Source organism: Colossoma macropomum, unplaced genomic scaffold, assembly GCF_904425465.1.
Source record: "Colossoma macropomum unplaced genomic scaffold, Colossoma_macropomum, whole genome shotgun sequence".
In the NCBI taxonomy this organism is placed as follows: domain Eukaryota; kingdom Metazoa; phylum Chordata; class Actinopteri; order Characiformes; family Serrasalmidae; genus Colossoma; species Colossoma macropomum.
The window spans coordinates 41,798,084-41,823,771 of NW_023494789.1; the positions used below are offsets into that span (position 1 = coordinate 41,798,084).

Sequence of the window (25,688 nt, forward strand, 5' to 3'; positions counted from 1 at the left end):
TGTGGTTAAAAAAGGACATAGAAGAGAAGGCAAGAAATGGGGCATTTGGTCAGTTCACCACAACCCCGCCCCCCTAAAGAACTCCGTAGTTGGTTTCCAAATCTGCAGTGGTTTCTTGTAGACGAACGTCACTGAGCCACAACAGTAACAGAGTTCATCTTCAGGTAAATAGTATTTTTGTTTCCTTCTATTATTCTAAAGATAAAAACATTTCTAATGCCGATCTACTGCTTTTATGTGTGTGTGTGTGTGTGTGTGTGTGTGTGTGTGTGTGTGTGTGTGTGTGCGTGTGTGTTAAAATATAATCAAAGTAGTAATTTGCTTATAAGTGTATCTATTATTTCAGCCAACAAACTGTAGCTGTAAATCTCAGTTAAGTGATTTAATTTTCATTTGTAGAACTCAAGAAATGACACAAAATATGTATTTACTATTTTTAAAAAATAAAAATATAAAAATATATCCTTTAACTCCACTATGAAATTAAAATGTCCACTATAAAACTAAATTAGAAATGTTTTAAAAATTTTGTCTCAAAATTGCTTTACTTTTTCAAAAATGTTTCTTTTTTAACATCCAACAACATTAGTCCAGTTGATTTTTGTAAGTATTTGTGTGCCCTGGTCAAACTGCATGTTATGTTGATTTTGTAAGTGTAAGTAAGTTACCACATCCTCTACAGGGAGCACATTTTTGCCTACTTTAAGGCACAATTACTGTTTATTTACTGAATGTAACATTCAATTTAACATCAAAATATAATTACATACCTAAGTGTATTTAATGTACAGGATATGTTAACTTACTTTAACGAAGAAAAGCCACCAAACATGCAAACTGGGGTTTTCCAACTTTTGCGTACAACTATATTCTTCTTTACTGAAAATCACCTTGTTGATATTGGAAATAAGCCTCCATCATATTTCAGCGCATTTTCTTATCATTGAAAAAGTGAAGATTGGATTAGCATGCAGGACTGGAGCATTTTGTGAGCTGCGTTTCCTGTCACTGTATAAAAGAAGATCCATGCTGCATTTATTGTTGGATGCACTGCGATAGTTTTAGAATGCCTTTCATATCACTATGGAAATGCCTATTTTTCAGTAAAATAAATTAAAATAACAAAAGGCCACTGAAGCACGAATATTTTTATTCATGTGTTTGTTTAAAATGTATTTTATCAGATCATGTTCTTTACATATCAAAGGAAATACCACATTTAGGCATATACATGAGAGAAGAATGTATTTAAATGTATTTAAAAGTAGCTGCTTCCTGTGTATATATAAGACGATTAACAATGTTATTACCTGATAGACAGTTATAACAGGATTTAAGTGAATCAAAACGAAGAATAATTTCTTTCTCCAAAAGGCATTTTGGTTTCAGGTTAAAATGTAAATATCAAGAATAATATTGAAGAAACTGGGGCATATTTATAAAATGCACTGAAGTGGATGAAACTGGATTTTCAACAATGTTTCTTAACATGTATAAAATCCACGTTCACCCACACAGCCGATTTACAGCTGCATTTAAAAGTCATGTTTTGATTTGTTTGGACTTTCTGACTGATTTTTCTGTTAGAAAAGCAAATTTAATTTTTACGGAGGAAAATGTTGTTGACAAATTCCTCTCACATTTTCAGCTGACCCTGTACTTAAAACAGCTCTTCTTCCTGCATCAAATTCAGTGTTTCTCAAAATCCCAACCCCTCCCGCCCCCCCCTGGCTTCATGTGTGGAAAGCAGGTTTAGCTTGTAATAAGTGAAGAGTTATCTGACGTGTTGAGATTCTGTTCGAAAAGATTTTATTGCAAACAGTTTATCTTGTAATACTATTGTATTAATGTGGTAATTGAATTACAACAACTATTGAAGTAGTAAGTGTTAGAAAAATTTCCTCTGTAGATGCCATGTAAGTATTTTCATACTGGAAAGTACATAATGGAACGTTAAATCATTTGTTTTAATATAATAAACATCATTAAGGTATAGTGTGACTAAGTTTTAGTCGAATGACTATAAGTCCAAGTCATTTAGTTTTCAGCTCTGACATTGGACCAGTATGGTAGAATAATCTATATATTTCAATTTTTTTTATTACTGAAATAATATTCAGTAGTAATAGTACCAAATTATTGGATACAATTATTGCATCAAATGTTATTCCAAAATGCACTGAATCGTTTCTTAGAGAATTATAAATCAAACTGAATAGTTATGAGATCAGACTACATTGCATGAATTTCCTGAGAATTAATTGACATTGGTGTACAGTTCAAGAGTTTTCTTGTCATATTCACAGCAGAAACAGGCAGTTATACTGTACAGTGAAATTCTTACTTTGCTGTTCCTCCATTCACCAATATAATCTTAGAAAAAATAGAAAGTATAAGAACATATTATATACACTGAATAAGTAGAAATACACTAAAAACTAAAGTAAAAAAATACAATTATATGTGCAAAGTTGAAAGAAAAGTTAAGTGTGCGTATGTGCAAGTTTGTAGAGCAGCGGTTCATAAAGTGCGTGTTGCAAGTAACAGATGTAAACAGTAGTGTTCTGTGCAAGTAACAGATGTAAACAGTAGTATTCTGACAGAAGCAGTACAGTGTATCTAAGGTACAGTCAGTGGGAGGGGGGGAAGAGGTAGTGAGAGAGGTGTTCACAAGCCTGATGGCCTGTGAATAGAAACTGTTCGTCAGTCTTGTAGTCCTGGACTTCACACATTTCACACACACAGTTGTTCTTTATAGACATTAGATTTCTTCCAGTACTACAAGATTAATCATAGAACAAGTGAGAATATTTTTTTATCATATTCGACAAAATTTTCATTTTTCAGTGCTGGAAAATCACATTCATTTCAGAAAATTTAAAACAAGAAATTATTCTTTTTATTGTCATTAGATTTTATACAGGCTGGTGATCAGGATGGCCTCCAGTTTTGTACCTGTCACGAACACAAGAAATGGCTTCACCATCGTGACCCAAGTGGTACCAGGAGGAACAGAGCAATATGGCCTCGGGGCTGGAGGCGGAGTCTCAGTTAAAAAACTTCTGGAAGGAGAGCCAAAGGCACTGGGGGTAAGACTGATCTGGTCTAGTTTTCGTTAATATTTACACTGGGCATGTTTACATGTCTACTTTGCTTGATTATCTCTGATTATCTTCTCCACAGACTGTCCAGATAATGATCGGGATCATGACACTCTTGTTTGGCATTATTAAAACGGTCTATGTTCCACATGTGGGTGCCTATACTGGCGTCACCTACTGGGGATCATGTTTTGTAGGTTCTCTTTGTGCTGCTTTTATATTCCTGTATTTCCTGATTATGTTTTTATCCAAATGTGACAAAAACAAAACGAATTTCATTTTCAATTTCTTCTTCTTCTTCTGCTTCTACTTCTTCTTCTTCTTCAGTATATCACCTCAGGATCTTTGTCTGTTGCTGCAGGCAATAGAGCTGATACCTGTGTGGTAAGTAAACACAGCATGTAGTGTATTTTTGATTATATTAGTGAGATTTTATTGTAAATTAATATGTTTGGAAAGATAATGGATATATAAAAAATGTTATCATAAGTTAATGCGCAATGTCCACTTTATCTGAAACCCCTCATTTGTTGCTCCACCTCCATCTTTGTTTCTCCTCTTGTGTAGGTGAGAAGCTCCCTGGTGATGAATATAATCAGTGCTGTGACTGCAGGAGTAGCCATTGTTCTGCTGTCATTTGACATGTTCTGTCAGCTAAAACGTTCACTTTATTTCTGTTCCGATCAAGATTCTTATGAAGACTACTGTGAAATGTTGGTGTGTATCTCTTGATTAAATTGCTCTGGATGTGCTGCTGTAACATTTTCTCTCTCTCTCTCTCTCTCTCTCTCTCTCTCTGTCCCTGTCTTTCTTTGTTTTTGCCTTTGTTTCCTAGTTTCTCTGTGACATCTGCTTTTGCTTACATCTACCATGTGTCTTTGTATTCTAGTGCCATGTGCTTTTGTTGTCAGCTCCTCCCCTGTCCTGCCCTGAGTTCAGCCTTTACATCTTCCTTGTTTCCTAGCCCTACCCTCTCATGAATCCCGGGTGTTCCTTGTCTTGTGTGCTAGTATATACACTGATCAGGCATAACATTATGACCACCTCCTTGTTTCTATGCTCATTGTCCATTTTATCAGCTCCACTTACTATATAGGTGCACTTTGTAGTTCTACAATTACAGACTGTAGTCCATCTGTTTCTCTGCATACTTTGTTAGCCACCTTTTACCCTGTTCTTCAGTGGTCAGGACCCCCATGGACCCTCACAGAGCAGGTACTATTTGGGTGGTGGATCATTCTCAGCACTGCAGTAACACTGATGAGGTGGTGTGTACACTCACTGTCTACACTTTTAGACACTCCCACTTTGTCAGTCCACCTTGTAGATGTAAAGTCAGAGATGATAGCTCATCTGCTGCTGCACAGTTTGTGTTGGTCATCCTCTAGTTTTTCATCAGTGGTCACGCTGCCCACAGGACGCTGTTGTCTGGATATTTTTGGTTGGTGGACTATTCTCAGTCTAGCAGTGACACTAAGGTGTTTAAAAACTCCAGCAGCACTGCTGTGTCTGATCCACTCAGACCAGCATAACACATACTAACACACTAAGAATGAGAATGATCCACCACACAAATAGTACCTGCTCTGTGAGGGTCCATGGGGTCCTGACCACTGAAGAACAGGGTAAGAAAGTATGCAGAGAAACATCTGCAAAAGTTTGAAAAGCCCTACTATTTGTGAAATGTAGATAAGTTAACCTATTCTGTTCAGAGAATATATTTTACAGAAAATGTTCATCGATCCTGAGTTGCAGAATGTTTGTGGTACTTATCAGAGTTTTAATGTTCATGTGAGAGATCTTTTATCATTATCATCAGCTTTTTCAGTGGACAATTTACACTTTTCTGCAGTTAACAGATGAATGTTTTTCATGGCCAGTCAGGTGGAATCAGTGGAGTTCTCCTGGTGTTCTCTCTGCTCGAGTTCATCATCTCCATCTGCACTTCTGTGTTTACCTACAAAGCCACCCACTGTGCTGGAGCTCCGATCAGTCAGATGCTGTATTAACTGGGTTTTTAAATATTTGACTTTTTCTTTCTTTGGTGCTGTCAGTGAGCAGTCACACAATTTTCATCTGATCTGATGCCTGAATGATTATGAAATGCTCTTTCTCTTCATAGGCAACACTCCTGAAACACCCAATCTGGCTGACAATGCTTCAAATTTTAAGATTTTCAAAAGAGGAAAATATTAAATTATATTTCTCTTCACACTCTACAAACTTTACCCCTTTTCTTACCAAGAGAAATCGCTACAGTGACTCACTATCACCCCTGAGTTACAAAGTGGTATTACAGGACAGGACAGGCTGGGGCTATCTGGTTTGCATGCTTACTTCAATAGATATCTCTGCATCATGGTACATAGACATCTTTGACGTAATGTCAAAACTGTTATTTCTTCACATTCTATTAATAATTTTTGTTAATTTTGGAATAAACTAAAAATCTTACAAATTGCTACTTTAAGTTCTAAACTGATATTTTCTTCCTCAGAAATATTTTTTTAAGTTGTAAATTCATTTTTGTCTTAATTTTTTCACTGATAATATATAAATTTCTTGCTTCTAGTTCTAAATAAATTTCTGTGATGTTCTAAATTTGTTGTTGCTATGTCTTAAATTTATCTTTGTAATATCCTAAATAAATTTTTTTGTTAACTCCTATTTTTCTCTCTTAAGTTCTAAATTGATTGTGGTTAATTTTCTACATTTCAGTCTGTTAACGTCTACATTTATTTTTGTTAAGTTCTAAAGTTTAACTATACATTCACTGAGCACTTTATTACAAACATCTCCCTGTTTCTAAATTCACTGCCTATTATCATTAATTCATTAGTTTTTAAACACTGTGTCGGTCATCCTCTAGTCCCTCATCAGTGGTCATAGGACATTGCCCACAGGATGCTGTTGGCTGGATGATTTGGTTCTCAGTCCAGCAGTGACACTGATTTGTTTACAAACACCAGCAGCACTGTGTGCAACACACACTAACACACCACCACCACCACATCAGTGTCACTGCATTGCTGAGAATAATCCACCACCCCAATAACACCTGCTCTGTCACAAAGTATTTCTCAATTGTACGATAGTTTACCTGATATTTATTAAATTTCTTAGAAAAATAACAAACAGAATGTTTCACTCTGTTTTGGTCCTCCTGCAACAATACAGCACTAGCACCTTTTCCACTTGCATCCACTTTAAGTTTAAAGAGCACATCCGTGTTGTCTAGCGCAGCAAGAACTGAAGAACTACAAAAGAGAGCTTTAACAGAATCAGAGGACAGTTTATGCTCTTCTGACCACACAAATAACCAATCCAGAGCAGTAAGAGGAGAAACAAAGCTGGAAGTTACGACATAAGGCACAGTAATATGCTGCCATACCTAGAAATCGCCTTAACTCAAGCTGATTCGTAGGCATGGGAAAATCCAAAATAGCAGAGATTTTGGCATTCAGTGGACAACCTTGACCTTGACCCATTTTCCGATCTAGATAAGTAACCACAGCTTCTGCAAATTCACATTTTGCCAGATATAGTGTGAATGATGCTGTTTGTAAACAAGAAAAAGAGTCTCAGAAAGAGTCCGCAGATGGTCAGCCCAAGTATGTGAATAGTATATCATCCAAGTATGCTTTACAGTTATAAACTCCAGTAAGTACTAGGTTCATTAATCTTTGAAAAGTGGCAGGAGCATTTTGTAAACCAAACAGAAGAACTGTATACTGTAGAAAACTGTCAGGCGTCACATATGCTAAAATGTCAGATGTGCGGGGAGTCAATGGAACTTGCCAACAGCCTTTAAGCAAATTAAGTTTGGTGATAAATTTAGCAGAGCCAACTCTATTGACACTGTGAGTAACTATTATCATTTTTATCATGTTTCCTTTTTATCTAATGCTGTTTCATCACCACAGCTACTAGCCTGCAAAATTTAGCTTCAACTTAGCCTCGAACAATCTGGATTTACAGAACTACTGCTGGAATCAAGCCTCTTTCCTGAAGGACATCAATCATTCAGTCATTCCTTTTTCTAGCCAGTCACAGCCATACTGCATGCAATCGAAAACCATCATGCACATTTGATGAATTATTCCTCACTGCAGATGTATATAACTTTTACTAAAACCCCATTATAAACAGAGATGTGTCTCTCAATCTGAATCAACAATCTTGAATAAAGGTACAGAATATTATTTATGAGTTGATTAACTGAATGAACACCCTTCATAAAGAATAGGCTTATATTTGTCTTCCTTAAGAGCTGCAGTAACAACAATAACAATAATAATTCGTTTTTAAAGTTAGTGTTGCATGTACAGCAGGGGTCTCGCTAGGCCAGTTTTAGGGGGTTTAGCCCTCCCCCTAAATGTTATTTAGCTCACCCTTCCCAAATAAATTTTTGGCTCAAATCATCTATTGTTTATTTTCATTCATTCTTCAATATTCAGCCAAGCAACCACCTCTCCAGATTCACAATATACTGACTAAAATAACATGAACAGTGGAGCTCCTGGTTCATCTAATCCAATCAGACCCTCCAAATTGTAAGCCAAACATATCAGACCTTGGGGCTCTGATTTTACTTGCTCTGCAAAGTAACAAAAGATGGCAACCTCTGAAGCTGAAAACAGGTTTTTCACTAAAAGCTCACAAAGAGCTTTTAGAGTGAAGATACAATGTGGATTTGTGGCCAGTTATGTTCAGTATAGCTGGCTGTTGAGTTTTTTTTTTTACCATAATCTTTGTGTTTACTTGGTTGCTTATTAGCTAGCTAACTTTGGGTTAATGTGACGCAAAAAAAAGGCCTTAGGCTAACCTTAGTTAGAAAAGAAAGCCAATCTTTATATTTCTGTTAATTCCTAACCTATTTATTTATTTACTTATTTACTTATTTATTTATTTATTTATTTATTTATTGTCTTTTTCAAATTTGTGCATATGTGCAACTTAAAAAAATAAAAAACAATCTGTTCAGAATGCAAACCAAATATAAATTTAATTCATTGTATAACTAACTATGCAACTGACTATATAGTGACATCTTAATATGGTAGTAAAATGCTGATAGTAATACCAGAACTCTAAGTGTTAAAATCCATTGGGGAACTGAGACTATTGGAACTAGACATTCAGGCCATGAATGTAAAAACTCAGTCAAAACTCTACATTAAGTGCTCATTTATATCACCCCTTGGAATCCCAGTAGTGTATAGTTAGTGTTAGCATTAGTGATAGCGCTTAGATAAAAGCAAGTGTGTATGAAGTCAATACAACTTAAAAAATACAAATGCAACAGTACATTTTACATTATATGCTTTTAAAAAATTACATTTACATTCATTCACCAGTAAGTTTTCTTAAATATGTCCTTGAGAAGCGTCCTAAGAAAAAGTGTACATCTGATTCATGACGTGTTCTTAAAGCGCGGAACTGTTCTCACCTTCGTGCTCATGAGTGTGTGTAGATTCTGTTCTTACCAAAGAACAAACCCTAAATAAGAAAACACGAGTGAATGTCGGACACTTCATGAAAACTGCACAAGTGGGTTTTGAGAAGAAATTTCTTCTCAAGAATGATCAGTGAATAAGGCCCAAAGTTTGCTTTTCTGAATAGTGTATTTGTGCACAAATATTAGCTGTACTGTGCATCAGTCCTGTAAGGGCACTTTATTATCCTAATGCAGTTTTTAATTTGATTCTAATTTAATGACTAATTTCTTCTCTTTTAAAATCTATTGTTTACTCATGTTTTAATCCTGTTTATATTTTGTCCATTGTTTTAAATTTTGAATTATCTTTGTATTTTATCATTTGTAAAGCTCTTTGAATGACCACAGTGTGTGAAAGGAGCTACAATGTCATCAATTTTTCCATTGTATGACTCACGTTATCTGCTCACATCACACAGATTTTCCCAGAAACAGATTAACCACACATCAAAAACTTACTAGCAGCAATGTTGGTTGAATATTTACAGCACTCATTCAGTAATGTTTGTTTAGAGTAATGACATATTATGCTGCATTTTTAGATTTTTTTCATGACTACATATTTTGACAGTGGTATATTACTGTAATCAACAATGTTCTCTTTTCTGAATAATGTATATGTGTACGCAAATATTAGGGAATGAAAGAGTTAACCCTTAGAAGCCTAGAATGGTATTTTGGGTCAATTACAACTACAATTGCAATTATAAAGTACATACCATATGTTGTTATTTTCAGAGGATCCTGGGCTACTCAGATATGCCATTATTTGAAATGGAAATGCTAACAGAAATTTGATATCTTGATGAATTTGGCTTATTTTTGATCAAGAATTTACCTAGCACCTGCAAATTTTCTTATTTTTTTGCTTATTGAGATCTTGAAAACAAGTGGCACCTCAGATAGCTTTTCAGAAATCGTTAGTTTCTAATGGTTCATTCTACTGGTTATTATAAGTAAAAATAAACGTTTAGCACAAGGCGGCCATGTTTTTATTGATTTTCTGTCCTCATGGACTCATGCTGAGTGCTAAAACTGTGAAACTTAGCAAGATTTTATTTACAATTTTCAAGTACAAATAGAGTTTAGCACTCATAATCAATGTAAACTGAAAGACAGACCTAAATATTCTTAATTTTATAATAAACAGTGTCATATTTATTGTTATCTGTTAAAATGTGTTTTAGTGTGATTTTGAGGGAAAGAGGGAAAGTGCAGTGGTGTAGTGGATTGGGACAATGCCAACTGGGTTGTGGGTGATTTTGGAGCGGGACTGCTGCTGATGGATGGTCATAGGTGGATGAAATCACTCTGGATGGTGAGGGCAGAGTCTGATGAGTGATTTGGTGTGTGAATCATGTTGTTGTGCTTTTGTAACTGTTTGTTGAAATATGAAGGCCGAAAAACAGAGCAATAATATCAGGAATTTGGGTGATTTTCCTAGCCGAATTACTCACTGATGCTGACGTCACAGCTTTATGACATTACTGGCATGTTTCAGGTTCTAAGGGTTAAAATAGCAGTTTTTAAATTGCAGTTAAATTGTATCTTAAATACTTTTTAAGGAGTCAAGTCCGAACAGAGGAATTTCAGTTTTTTCAGAAATGTGATCATTTCAACAGCTAATCAATACTCACAATTAGGCTTTAAGTTAAAGTATTTACTGACACTTCAACTTAAGTAGTAAACTTTCTACTAGATTCACTGAATACTGCAATAAACAAAGTAAAAATATGTTACATGCATGTCCAATAATCTGAGTGTTTAAGCTTGATCTTTATAGTATTAGAAAATTGAAAAAATCTACAGTATAGAAAATTGAATGTACATCACCGTTAGCTTAGCACTAACATGACAATGTAGATCCTATAAAGACTGAATCTCTCTCTCTTTCTCCCTCTCTCTCTCTCTCTCTCTGTCTCTCTCTGTCTCTCTCTCTCTTAGTTAAAAACTTGTGTCTATTTCTCTGTTGGAAATTTTGAAATAATTCAGTAAGTATTACAAGAATTCTTTGTTTAATCTTTTTTGATTGTTTAAAATATTTTTTCACTGCCTTCACATTGTATACAGTACCTTGTGTTCAGGATGGCCGCCAGTGTTGTATCTGTTGACCATGCAAGAAATGGCTTCACCATTGTGACCCATGTGGTACCAGGAGGAACAGAGCAATATGGCCCTGGGACTGGAGCCGGAGTCTCCACTGGAGGCCCACTTAAAAACTTCTGAATAGAGAGCCAAAGCCACTGGGGGTAAAACAGTTCTGGCCTAGTTTTCTTTAATATTTACACTGGGCATGTTTACACTTTGCTCTGATTGTCTCTTGTTCTCCACAGACTGTCCAGATAATGATCGGGATCATGACGCTCTTGTTTGGAATTGTGTCAGTTGTTTACTTTGAATCAGTGTCCGTCTTCAGTGGTGTCACCTTTTGGGGATCATGTAGTGTAGGTTCACTTTACGTTGTCTTCATTTCCTCTTGATTTTAAATGGTGATCTTCATTCATAATTGATAAAACAAAGCTTCTTGTTTTGTTTCCATTTTTTATACCAGTATATCGCCTCTGGTGCTCTGTGTATAGTTTCAATCAACCAAACTCATCCCTGTGTGGTAAGTAAACACAAGTTGTGCTGCATTTCCAATAAAACTTTATATAAATTAACATGTTTGGCAAGGCAGTGTAATTTGGGTCAATGCTGTCATAAACTCAGTGACCACTTTATAACAACCCCCTTTTACTGAATCCCTAAACTTTGATGCACATTTTGTTTTGGCCAGCCTCTAACCCTTAATGAATGGTCAGTTTCTGAGCACAGAGCTGCTCTTTTGTAACTCTTGACCCAGCAGTGATACCGATGTGTGTAACAACCCCAGCAACACCGCTGTCTCTGATGCACTCATACCAGCACCATACACACTACTATGTCTGTGTCACTGCAGTGCTGAGAATAGACCACCACCCAAATAATGCCTGCTCTGTGGTGGTCTTGCTCAGGTCCTGACCACTGAAGAACAGGGTGAAAACAGGGCGAAAAGGTCCAAGTGCTCCTATATGGTCAGAGACACTGATAAAATGGACAATGAGTGCAGAAACAAGGAGGTGGTTTTAATGAAATGGTCGGTCCATGTACACTGTAAAATTGAAAGGACAGTCAAGGCACCTTTTGGGGTTCCTCAGCTTGCCACACTGGCAGAACCCTTTAGGGAGCCTCGAGGAACCTTCTTGAAAAGGGCAGTTCTCTGAGGAACCTACAGTAATGTACAAGGTTCAGCTTTATCCAGCAAAGCCTGTAATCTCTTTGTATGGTTGAAGGAATCATTTTTAAAGTGCTAGGTTCTTCAAGGAACTTTCATTTATTTTGAGGTTTGAGGTCTATTACTGACCAGCATCAGCAAACTTTTTGGTTCCTCAAGGAACTTGTTGGAATACAAGAGGATTTAAAAATCTAGCGTTCTTAAAATAGGCCCTTTAGGATTATCAGCTCTTCGAAGAATCCCCAAAGGGCTCACTCAAAAGAAGACAGTTCCTCCAGGAATCTAGAACTGAAGAATGGGCCTTGAAAAAACCCAGTAAGGTTTCAGGTGCAAGAACTTGTAGACTATCAAGGGTTCCTCAATATTTGTTTAATTCTTATAGTGTAGCGGAGCTATAAGGAATGAGATCTTGATAAAGTGGCCAGTGAGTGGAAGTACAAGGTAGGTGTTTCTAATAAAGTGTCCAGTTAGTGGAAGTACAAGGTAGGTGTTTCTAATAACGTGGCCAGTGAGCGGAAGTACAAAGTAGGTGTTTCTAATAAAGTGGCCAATGAGTGGAAGTACAAAGTAGGTGTTTCTAATAAAGTGGCCAATAAGTGGAAGTACAAGGTAAGTGTTTCTAATAAAGTGGCCAGTAAGTGGAAGTACAAGATAGGTGTTTCTAATAATGTGGCCAATGAGTGGAAGCACAAGGTAGGTGTTTCTAATAAAGTAGCCAGTTAATGGAAGTACAAGGTAGGTGTTTCTAATAAAGTGGCCAATGAAAGTAAAATTGAATAATTAGCTGTTGAATTAATAACAAAAACAAATTAATCATGATCTTATTGCACATACAGCAGGGCGGGACAAGTCTTAATGTCTGCATGAGGCTAATCAGGCCAGAAGGGGCTAGACTAAATATCAGAGTCATAATACAAAGCAAACTAGTCAAGTCGCCACTGTGGTCAGACTCAACCACCAGTTGCTGAACATGCAAATGACTGGTGGACAGGCGCAAACTTCCTTCAACATAAATAAAGGTTGACTGATAGATTGATTGATATCTGTGAATGGCAAAAGTATGTGAACCTTTGTGATTAGCAGATAATTAAAGAGGGGGCTGAGCAGGTCACAGCCTTCCATAAAGAGGAAAGGGATCTGTATTATTTCCTTTTTCTTTTATGAAAATAAAAGTAATGTCCTCACACGAGGTGGCTGTTCTCTTTTCTAGATTTTTAACAAAAGACTTCTCCCCCTGGATAAGCTAAAGTCATTTGCAGGAATTCATGACATAACCTTACAAAGTAGCACACCAAGCCATGTCACTTTGGTTTAAAAACTGAAGAAGCTTAAAGCTTGGGTGCACCTCAAACTGCCAAGAAACTTTAGATATCTTTGACTTAAAACCACAATTTCACAACCAGCAACCAACAGACGACCAGAATTTTATAAAATATTTTGTCCAGATAAATGACTTGCAATTTGATTCCTCCAAACCTGCCTGCCTGACTACATCTGTTTTTTTAACTAAAGAAATATACTTAATTCATTAATTGAGAAAAGGTAGACAATGACACTGACTTGACATACCTTCTTCTCAGCTTCTAAGTGTAAGAATCATTCATATTAATACAGATATAAAGCACTAATTATGGTTTTGGGCCATGTAAAGGCCAATTTTGCATTTAGAACATTAGGTAAGGATTGGCTGTCTTTTCTAATGAGTGCAAGTTTATGCAGGAGATTTGCATTTTTTACATAAATGTGTGAGAAATGTGCACTGTTGCGTACTGTTGCTCCCTCTCCCTCTCTCTCTCTCTCTCTCTCTCTCTCTCTCTCTTTAATGGCCTCTCTCTCTAACAACATTACAATATATATCTGGCGGAAAGAGCAGAACAATTGGGGTAAAATGTGGGACATGTTAACATTACACAGTTGGAGCTGGTCATAAAATACCAATATGGGGCTATTCTCCCACAAGCGTGGGCTAGGTCACATCCCAACCCTTTCTTTTTTATTATGTTTTTGGAGTTATGTGGCTGAGAAGACCAGATGCTCACAGTAAAAGTAAGAGTTATTTTGTTTTTTTAGTGTAACGAGGACCAATCAAACACAAAGTAGTAAAACAGGCGAGGGTCAAAACCAGACAGAGGCTATTAACAATCATTATAGATATTAAACGGATAGTTCAGGTCAAAACTGAGAGACAAAAAAATAAGAAACATTAGACTAAGCCAAAAAGGACAAGATAAAAAACAAGGTCAAAAGAAACAAGCCAGGTCAAACACAGAGTAGCAGTAGAGAAAGAATGCTTGGTGTGCACTAGAACAAACAAAGTGAGCAAAGTGAACCAATCTTTTTAGGGTACAGTGATGACAGTCAGGTGCAGTCGGTAAGAATTCAGGTGACCGGGATCTGAAGGCTGCTCAATGACTGGCTAATACAGGTAAGGTGAGTGTCACATGCTCTCCCAGAGGATTCTGGGAGTTGAGATCTGGGATAGGATCAGTGTTCAGAGTGCTAATGACTACAGAGCCGGAGGGAGGCATGACACATACATACCTTCTTTATTTGCATATTGTTTTGTCTTTTCAGGTAATGAACATACTGGCATGATATTATATGTCTCTTCAGACCTGCATGTGTACAGACATCAAGGCTTCTATTCACTCTCTTTCTTCTATTCAATCTCTTTTAGTATCTTTCACATTGTTTTTTTTTTTTCTATTTTCTACCCTCCCTCTTTATTCTCTTCGTTCTATTTTGATTTTGTCTCTTAATTAAATATTTGTCAACAGTCTGTGTACAGATCTAGTCGATTCAGTTGTTCATAGTGGGCAACACCCCCCAGCCCCCCAGCATGTGGCATGGTCAGCTGTCCTGGCAACCCACACAGCCTGAATAAAATCTCTAATATGTGCCTCCAAGTGTGACCCATGCTGCGGCCTGTGTGCTGCAGGAGCCCCAGGCCTTTCTACCATCCTGGTCCCGCCCAAGTGCCACAGAGTTCCTACTCCTCCACAACAGGTGCCTCCAGTCCTCTCTCAGCAAGATGACACCTCCTGGCTCAGCACAGTCTCTTTTTTGTTGAGTACTGGTCTTGTCCATGCAGAAGTGCTCCATGCCAGCCGTTACATGCACTGCACTCAGCAAGTCACAGCTCACACCATCAAGTCTAGAGCTACTGGGGGCAACAGCAGCAGCACTTCTTTCAGCCGCCTTCTACTTTCTCTGTTGTTCACTGCATTGTCGATGTCAGTGAGGGTGCTGTTCATGTGCATCACCCAAGGCCCCCAGGGATCCTCCACTGGCACTTGTGCTGGTGTTCAGTTGCTCCTAAGGTGGCAGCTTCTCCCATGGATAAACATTAAGACAAAGACATGAGTGCGCATGTAATAATAGGATAACAGACAATATATATATATATATATATATATATATATATATATATATATATATATATATATAATAAGCATAAAAAACAATAAAGAGACAGCAATAAGTAGATAATCGTAACCCTGGGAGATAGAAGGAAACTGAAGGCATACATTTTCATTTTATTTTCACACACAAAGCACAAATGGGATGTGGGTTGTCAGTGTGTTTTGCATGTAAGCAGGGAGTCACCATCAGGGTGAAGTGTGTGGCTAGTGGTGACTTCCCCCAAGGTTTCAGTGCTCTGTATATGCCTTCCTGCTGGTGTGTTTAAAAAAGAGCACTGCTTGCAGCAGAAACATGGCCTCCTCGGTGTTTCTTCTACTGCTGATGCTACAGTACAAAACATTATATTATAGGTGACATGATATGATATGATACATGGACTAATGATATAATGATACTGATATTAACTACTTTCATGAAAAGAGTTATTTTCCTGCAATAATGTTTATTTGTATTTATTCTAATACTAGCAAAAACACACTAACTGCTAAGATGACATTTTACACAGTTCTCTTAGGTGTAAATTGTACAGTAAGGTATGTATGTATCTATGTATGTATGTATGTATACAACCTGGCTAGTACTTGCATGTACTATTCAAACATCATTTACTCATTTCACAGAATTTTGCTGATCACAGATTAAGATTACAGATTACTTCAACTGGATTGTAAAATTAACTAGTGAATTAACTACTGATTTTATTGACTTTCATTTCCACTAGTCCATCTGTCATCACACAATATAATTATAATTATAAATTCATTAATTATTAATGTCCATCTTTACCATCTTCACCCATGTGATCCCACCACAAACAGCTCCGGGGGGCTTCAGGGAGTTTCTACTCTCAGAGATCCGAAAGCACTGGGGGTAAGAGGGGTTCAAACACAAGTCTGGCCTTTATGAAAATTGAGATACAAACAAAAATGATTTTGTTTATCAAAGAAATACAAATACAAATAAGATCATTTCTGAACACCTCGTCTTATTCTCCACAGACTGTCCAGATACTGATTGGGATCGTGACCTATTTGTTTGGCATTGTGTCAGCAGTCCACTTTGAAACCATATCTGGCTACAGCGACATCAGCCACTGGGGATAAATAATTGTATGTTCACTTTGTGTTACTTTGTGTTATATTGTTATATTGTGTTTGTGTTTCTGACCCTGTACACCATGATGGTGGTTATAATTCATACTTGTATAAAAGATACAGGGGGATATTATAATGGCCTTGTAACACTCTTATTAGTCCTTATCCAGCCAGTAGTTGGTATTGAACTGGTTGCTTATAACATGATGAAAAGTTATTAATCAGTAACTACAGTGAAACATTTTTCTGAGCACTTTCATTTGCCTATCATAGAGTGTTGTATTGTTTAAGTCTAGATCACAAATTAACCGTCTGTTGCCTGTTGCCTCAGGTTAACAGACTAATTTCCATGATTTTAATGGCATCATAATTATCTGTTACAATAAAAGGGTTAGTGATAAAAGGATGGGTTTGAATAAAGGGTTTGGACTTTCTCTTTTACGATTTTCTTTTTCCTTTTTTCCATGAGAGCACAGCTACAGTCATATACAAAAACTTGAACACCACAGATCAAATTATATGTTTGATGTCCTTCTAAATGAAAACAGGCAACAAACTTAAATATGTTACCTATATGAACACCTAAACAACCTGGAATTAGCCAGAAATGAACCGAATACCATTCGCCAAACGTGTAGTCTCGTCTTCAGAGTCTGACCAAATCGGACTGAGCCATAAAACTGTGGCAATATCAAGTTTAGCTCAGTTTTGTCAATTTTTGCTAGATCAATATTAATGTTGTTTTGTTCCAGCCAGTCTGTAAAGCATTTTACAGCCCATTTTGTTTGACGAATGGTATTGGGTTCATTTCTGGCTGATTCCAGGTTGTTTAGCTGTTCTTCTATCACAGCTGCTGACTGAGAAGCTTCCTCAGTGGTAATGACAGTTTGGAAATTTAGTGTAGTCTCATCTTCAGAGTCTGACCAAATCGGCTGTCGGTCAAATGTGATCTTAAAAGTATCCATTTTCTGCTTGTGCGAAAAGTAACAAGTAAAAATGTTCAAATGGCTTGAGCATCTCCTACAGCTGTCAAAGTCGTTGCTTAGCAATGGCCTCTCAGCAGAGTGATACAGTGTTTGTGGAAAAACATGTGATGTTATGGCAAAATAACAGCACGGTTAGAACCCTTCTCAACCAATCAGCTTGAGTAATTGTATAAAATGTAATGACTAACAGGTGGGACAACTTAGAATTCCAGAGAGGAGGAACACTGGAATGAATTCATTCCATTCATTGGTAGATGGCAATGTGAGAAGAGTCATGTGATCTCCCACTGACTCATGGGAGTTGGAGTCCTCTAGACAGTTCATAGACTCAAGTGATCCTGCAGGGAAAAAGGGGAACAGGCAGAGGAGGCGTCCTCAGCGGGAGGCTTGGCAGTGTTAGCTTCTAAATTTATCTCTGTTAAGTTCTAAATTATATTTTGTCGTAAATTTTTATAACACAACATTAGAATAAATACAAATAAACAAGTAAACAAGTCATTGAGGAACCAAACCTGTGTTCCTCTTACTGTTTGCTCCCAACACATTCATAACTTTATTTATGTTTATTTGTATATATTCTAAAGTTATCTTAGTACAGCATTACAATAAATGCAAATAATAAATAAACACAGTGTTTAGTACAAATAGTAAATAAACACTTAGTGCCCAGATAAACACAAAATAGTACAAATAATAAATAAACACTTAGTGCCCAGATGAACAGCTTCACAGATCATTTTCTTCACAGTGCTGTGAATTCACTGCTCATATCTAACACTGTACCTGTTGTAAATTGTCATGGTCGAAAAAAACAAATATCAGTGTGTGACTGGGGGAGACGTAGCAAGTGGGTGGAACTGGAAATTACTACACTGGGGAGAAAATTGGTGGGAACCCCCCCACCCCCAAAAAATGAATATAATTTGTGGTAAAATTTGCAGAAACATGCCATATTTTATCAACATGTCGTTCAAACCTTTGCATATGTACAATATACAGTTGCAATGTGTTAAAGCTTTTATATGCAACTGAATTCAGAAGTGAAGATCCTATGATCCTATGATGTACATAGAAAGATACAATTCAAAAAATAAAAAAGGGTTCAGTTGCAAAACCAGACCAAAGAAAGGACATAGAAGATAAGACAAGGCATGGGGCATTTAGATCAGTTAGCCACAACCCCGCCCACAAAAACAGCTCTGTAGTTGGTTTCCAAATCTGCATTGGTTTCCTGTAGATAAAGATCCCTGAGCTAACAGTAACAGAGTTCATCTTCAGGTAAATAGTGTTTTGTTTCCCTCTATTTGGTTTGATTCTAATATTATTCAAAAGATGAAAAACATTTCTATTGCCAAACTGCTTTTGCTTGTGTGTGTGTGTGTGTGTGTGTGTGTGTGTGTGTGTGTGTGTTCATGGTAAATTTGATAATAAGTGTATTTATTATTTCAGCCAACAATCTGTAGGTCTGAATCTCAGTTAAGTGATTACATTTTTAAATTTTAGAACACAGAAAATGTCATGAAATACTTATTTACAATTTATACAAAAAAAAAAAAACCTAAAAATATTTCCTAAAATCACTAAAATGAAATCAGAAATAACATCGTTGTTGGGAAAAAACAAAAATTTTATTTAACCAGGAGCACCAAAGCTTTTGCTTACAATACGATGCACACAACAACCATAAATACAAATAAAATATATACAAGAAGTACTTTTTTTTCTGTTTTTGTTAGTATCCAATACCTGATTTAAATCAATACTTTATGTTATATTAAATGCTCTGCTGATGGAATTGAACAAATCCATGTGATGACTGGAGTGCACAGAGACATCAGGAACCCCCTCACAATATCTCAGCTATTTTAATGAAAGCCATTATTATTTTCCTGCAATAGTGTTTATTTGTATTTATTCTAATGATAAACAGTGTTTTTACTAACACTAACTGCTGAGATGAAGTTTTGTACAATTGGCACTGTACAAATTGTATGTATGTATATCGCCTTGCTAGTAAATGTCAAATTTTTAATTGTGAATTTGCCATTTTCATGCGTTGCATATATTATCCAAACATCATTTACTCATCTCGCAGAGTTTTTCTGAGGAAAAATGAAGACAACTGGATTGTAAGATTAGACTAGATCAGTACATTTGACTTAATGTTGTTTGATTGTATTGACTTTTATTTCCACTTGTCCATCCATCATCACAAGATACAATCAATACAATAAAAATCATTCATTCACTCATTCATTCCCTTCAACAGCTTGTGTTCAGGATGGCCAGCCATGTTATACCTGTTGAAAATGCAGGAAACGGCTTCACCATCTTCACCCATGTGATCCCACCACAAACAGCTCCAGGGGGGCTCCAGGAAGTTTCCACTCTCAGAGAGCCGAAAGCACTGGGGGTAAGAGGGGTACAAACACAGCTCTTGTATGAAAATACAGATACAAACAAGAATGATTTTGTTTGTTAAAGACATACAAATACAAATAAGATTGTCTGAACACCTCGTCTTGTTCTCCACAGACTGTCCAGATACTGATTGGGATCATGACCTATTTGTTTGGGATTGTGTCAGCAGTCCACTTTGACACTGTGTCTGGCTACAGTAACATCAGCCGCTGGGGATCAATGATCGTATGTCCACTTTGTGTTGTTTTTCTGACCCTGGATGCTTTGATTCTTACTTGTATAAAAATTATAGGGGGATATTATAATGCCCTTGTAAAACTCTTATTAGGCCTATCCAGCCAGTAGTTGGCATTTAATTGGTTGTTTAATACTTGATAAAAAGTAAAGTTATTAAGTAGTAACTGAGGTGAAACATTTTCCTGAGCACTTTCATTTGTATATCATACAGTGTTGTATTGTTTAAGTCAAGACCCTAAAGTAACCCTCTATTGCCTGATGTTGCCTCAGGTTAACAGACTAACATTAATGACATCATAGTTAGTTATTACATTAAAAGATTTAATGGTAAAAAGGAACAGTTTTAATAAGCCAACAAAATGCCCTGTCACCATGTCATTTGGTGGACTTTTTATTTCCATCAGAGCATGGCTAAAGTTTGAACACCCTTAGATTGTTTAGGTTTAGATTACTTTTTTTGACCTTCTAATAAAAAATAAGTTAAAACATCCTCTACAGTGAAAAAAAAAATCTTCACACTTTAGTGAAGAATTTCTGTAGAAATCAACAACACATATAATTTGATTAGGGGAGCCCAAACTTTTGCATACATTTGCTTGCAAAGTGAAGCACATTTTACTGCACCACACGAGGTGCGCATACAAATTTGTACTTAAATTTTACTATATATCGTGTTTTACGAGTGCCGTCAGTTGTGTCAGGAAAAAGAAAGCCATCTCTGAGTAATTAAAAATGACTACTTTTATGTTTTACATAAAATTTTGTGTCATGATGTTGCATCATATTAACATGGTTTCCTTGAAACTAACAAAAATAAAATGAATCTGCATTTTTTTCAAGTGTTTTTAAGGATCAACATGTAGTTAGTCAGTTTAATTCGAAATATTTAAATAAAAAAATATTTTTTATGACACTTTTATGACAATACAAAAATGTTGCACAATGTTGCCTCAAGGCAACGCCCCCAAACATTCTTAAAAAATGTTTTTGATTTTAATAATTAGATCCATTTTTACATCATTTAAACATAACACAGTATTAGTGTTATTAACCATAGTATAACAGTGTTAAGACTAAAACAACAAGCTTTTGTTTTGTTGCAGTTTCATATTTTATGTTCAGTGATAGACATCACACAGTAAAATTGAAGTAACAGTTACTGTGTTGTGAATGTGGGCTACCCTAATGCCTCCCCCTCTCCAGTGTTGTGCTGAAGATTATCATGTACAGAAGAAAATCAATTTGGGAAGTACTTCATTAGGCTTAGTTACTGCTTAATAATGTAGTAATGAGCAGCCAGTTAATCAGTATTTGTTGACTATTGACTATTCACCAGCTATTGGCTTGATAAGGATTCATAGGGGTGCAAAAATGGACCCTGAAACTGATGTTCAAAGATTACAATTATAATGCCCAAATAAAAATGTGCACTTCACTTTAGATAAAGCTAAATAATGTAGTAAGGAGAAGTCAGTGAATTACCAACTACTGGCTTGATGAGGCTTAATAAGGGCTTTTCAATGGCATTTGTACAGTGTTACCAAAAAAACAAAGAGTCTAATTCTTGGGGTCCTCTGTGTTTTCTATGACAGTATATCAGCTCTGGTGCTCTGACGGTTGCTGCAGCAAACCAGCCTCATCCGTTTGTGGTATGTAAAAAAAACTTATCAAATTCCCTACAGAGACCACAATTAAATATGACATTTTCTGCTATTTTGTAGTGCACAATTTCTATTTATTTGCTGAGTTTAACACTTTGGAGAAAAAATAACAAAATATAAAACGTATATAAGTTTATTGTCAGTATATGACGTGTTGTTTATACTTATTTACAATATAACTTATACAACTGTATAGCTGGATTAAAGAGTTTATTTGCTATAATGGTAAAGAAAACAGGTTTTTTTTACATGCAGACTGGACATGGTTTGGGAAATGACTTATTTACAAATGTAGCATGTGTAGCAGTCTGGAATTTCTCCAGCAGGGGGCGTAAAAAGAAGAAACAGCCACAAAGGCACAAACATTCAAAACTTTCAGGTGATTTTTTTGTGTTTGTTGTGTTTTATGACTTACTACTGTATCATCATTATTGGGACAAAACAGTGTATCTTTATTTTTCTTTTTCATTTTTTGACATAACTAGGTGAGTTTTACATTGTGTCACAATATCATGATGGATCGACCAACAGAAATGTTCCAAAATTACATGGAATAATTAATTACTTTATTAACATCTATTAAACTTTAAGAACACTTTTTTCCTTCTTCTGTAAAGTTCCTTTTTTTGGGGGGGTGGGTTTGTTTGAGTACCCCTTATCACGTTATGATACAAAATATCAAAGTGTAGTGTATAGAAATAAACGTGAAGTTGTATCGAGAGTAACTTTAGAATTTTATCTTGGCACCCTGGAACAAAAACAGAACTGTGAGGCAGCCTGAGATTCACACCTCTAGCAAATATAGATAAACAGGCATGAAGGCCATCACAAAATTTACACCACATATACATCTATATATTTACACCATTATAAACCAGGAGGGATGTGAGAGATCTGGCAGCAGAGACTGTAACTCATCTGTTGATACAGTTTTTCTTGGCCACTCTCTAGTCCTTCATCAATGGTCAGCTCTGACCGCAGAGGTGCTGGTCCACTCTTAACCTAGCAGTGGCACTGATGTAAATGATATACTCGTACCAGCACCACACACACTACCATGTCAGACTCAGTGCTGTGCTGAGAATGGACCACCACCCCAATAATAACTGGACAACAGTGGTCTTGTGGTCAAGAACTGACCAGTGATTAATGAGGTAGGAGGGTGATAAACAGTGCTGCTCTATGAACTGTTCTGTTTCTCCTCGTGTGTAGGTGAGAAGCTCCCTGGTGATGAATATAATCAGTGCTGTGGCTGCAGGAGTAGCCATCGTTCTGCTGTCTATCGACATGTGTCCTTTTTTGCATTACCACTTTAACTTTCAGGTGAGGGAAATCTGAGGACTTTTAACTGCTCTCATGTTTTTTTTTCCGTTTACTAAAACAGAGCTTATTTTCTCAACTATGTTTGATGTTTCTCTGATTTTCTAGCATTTGGTTTATTAGAGCGTCCATCAGGAAACAGCATTTACCTATTGCTTTAGATAAAACAATTAGGCTACCTGTCAGTTGGCCCTGCTTTTCCTCAAGGAGGGTCCCAGGAATGTACAGTGCCTTGAAAAAGTGTTCATACCCCTTGAACTTTTCCACATTTTTTCACGTAACACCCACGAACTTAAATGTATTTTATTGGGATTTTATGTGATAGACCAACACAAAGTAGCAAGTAATTGTGAACTGAAAAGAAAATTATACATAGTTTTCAAAATTTTTAATAAATAAAAATTTGAAAAGTGTGGCATGTATTTGTATTCAGCCCCCTGTACTCGGATACCCCTAATTAAAATCCAGTGAGACCAATTGCCTTCAGAAGTCACCTAATTAGTAAATAGAGTCCACCTGTGTGTAATTTATTCTCAGTATAACTGGAGCTGTTCTGTGAAGAACATTAGTGATCAAACAGCATCATAAAAAACCAAGGAACACACAAGACAGGTCAGGGAAAGTTGTGGAGAAGTGTAAAGCAGGGTTAGGTTATAAAAAAAAATATCCCAAGCTATGAACATCTCACGGAGCACTGTTCAGTCCATCATCCGAAAATGTAAGGAGTATGGCAAACCTACCAAGACATGGCCGTCCACCTAAACTGACAGCCCAGGCAAGGAGAGCACTAATTAGAGAGGCAGTCAAGAGGCCCATGGTCACTCTGGAGGAACTGCAGAGATCCACAGCTCAGATGGGAGGATCTGTCCACAGGACAACTATTAGTCGTGTACTCCACAAATCTGGCCTCTATGGAAGAGTGGCAAGAAGAAAGCCATTTTTGAAATCAAGCCATAAGAATCCATTTGCAGTTTGCCACAAGCCATGTAGAGGACACAGCAAACATGTGGAAGACGGTCCTCTGGTCAGATGAGACCGAACTTTTTGACCTAAAAACTAACACCACACATCACCCTGAACACACCATTCCCACCGTGGAACATGGTGGTGGCAGCATCATGCTGTGGCGATGCTTCTCTTCAGCAGGGACATGGAAGCTGGTCAGAGTTGATGGGAAGATGGGTGGAGTTAAATACAGGGCAATCCTGGAGGAAAACCTGTTAGAGGGTGCAAGACTTGAGACTGGGACGGAGGTTCACCTTCCATCCAATAGGACAACGACCCTATACATACAGCCATACAGCCATAGCTACAATGGAATGGTTTAGATCAAAGCATATTCATGTGTTAGAATGGCCCAGTCAAAGTCCAGACCTAAATTCCATTGAGAATCTGTGGCAAGACTTGAAAATTGCTCTCCATCCAATCTGACTGAGCTTGAGCTATTTTGCAAAGAAGAATGGGCAAAAATTTCAGCCTCTAGATGTGCAAAGCTGGTAGAGACATACCCCAAAAGACTTGCAGCTGTAACTGCAGCGAAAGGTGGTCCTACAAAGTATTGACTCAGGGGGGCTAAATACAAATGCACACCACACTTTCCAGAATTTTATTTGTAAAGAATTTTGAAACCCATGTATAATTTTCTTTTCACTTCACCAATACCTGCTACTTTGTGTTGGTCTATCACATAAAATCCCAATAAAATGCATTTAAGTTTGTTGGTGTAACATGAAAAAATGTGGAAAAATTCAAGGGTATGAATACTTTTTCAAGGCACTGTCTTATGGTGTTTGGAGTGTGTCGCGTGGAATCAGTGGAGTGCTGCTGGTTTTCTCTGTGCTTCAGTTCATTGTCTCCATCTTCACTTCTGTATTCGCCTGCAAAGCCACCTGCACTGCCTGCTGTGCTGGAGCGCCGGTCAGTAAGATGCTGCCTCCAATATATACTACATAATATGAAATAAATACAGTGTGAATGTCTGTTGTTCTCTTGTTCACTCAACACCACGTGTTCTCAGATATTTGACTTTTCTTCCTTTAGTGCTGTAAGTGAGCAGCCACACATTATTAAATGATTATTTATCACAGATCTGAGTGCACTGTGATGTGAGTGAATGTGATCTGATGACTGAATGATGATGAGATGTTCTTTCCGTTACAGGCCGTGTTTATCATCAGCAATCCTGAAACACAATCTGGCTGAGGAAAACGCTTAACTCACCATAAATTTGAAAAAAAAAAATCTAAATTGAATACTGTAAGGTTCTCTGTTCAATTACAAATGAATTTATGTTTAGTACAAAACTTTATTTCTCTTAAGTTCTAAATGTATTTTTGGCAAAAAAATTCTATTTAGTCCAAAATGCATCTCTTTTAAGTTCTAAATGTAAGCTCTACATTTATTTTGGTTTAGTCCTAAATCTATTTCTATAAAGTCCTAATTTTATTGTTCTGTTAAGTCCTAATTTCATTTTGCTGTTAAGTCCTCAATGTATTTCTGTTTAGTTCTAAATGTATTTCTCTTAAGTTCTAAATTTGTTTTTATTCAGGTCTAATTTTATTTTTCTGTTAAGTTCCAAAGTTATTTTTGTTAAAATCCTAAATATATTTGTGTTAAATTTTAAATGTAACTCTGTTAACTTTTGAATAAATTTCTGCCCTACATTTTTTTATAACATAACATTAGAATAAATACA

General features: G+C 36.6%; 1 protein-coding gene across 1 annotated transcript; it reads left to right on the forward strand.

The window, feature by feature from the left end:
* On the forward strand, positions 1 to 25,195 carry LOC118807655. The gene is made up of 15 exons (XM_036569690.1): positions 1 to 164; positions 2,913 to 3,089; positions 3,184 to 3,294; positions 3,429 to 3,485; positions 3,669 to 3,818; positions 4,982 to 5,103; positions 14,790 to 14,857; positions 14,943 to 15,171; positions 16,093 to 16,144; positions 19,624 to 19,767; positions 19,890 to 20,000; positions 21,605 to 21,661; positions 22,886 to 22,996; positions 24,767 to 24,910; positions 25,154 to 25,195. Exons 2-15 carry the CDS (start codon positions 2,937 to 2,939, stop codon positions 25,193 to 25,195), a joined length of 1,551 nt encoding a protein of 516 aa, XP_036425583.1. The 5' UTR covers positions 1 to 164; positions 2,913 to 2,936.
* Positions 25,196 to 25,688: the final 493 nt, after the last annotated feature.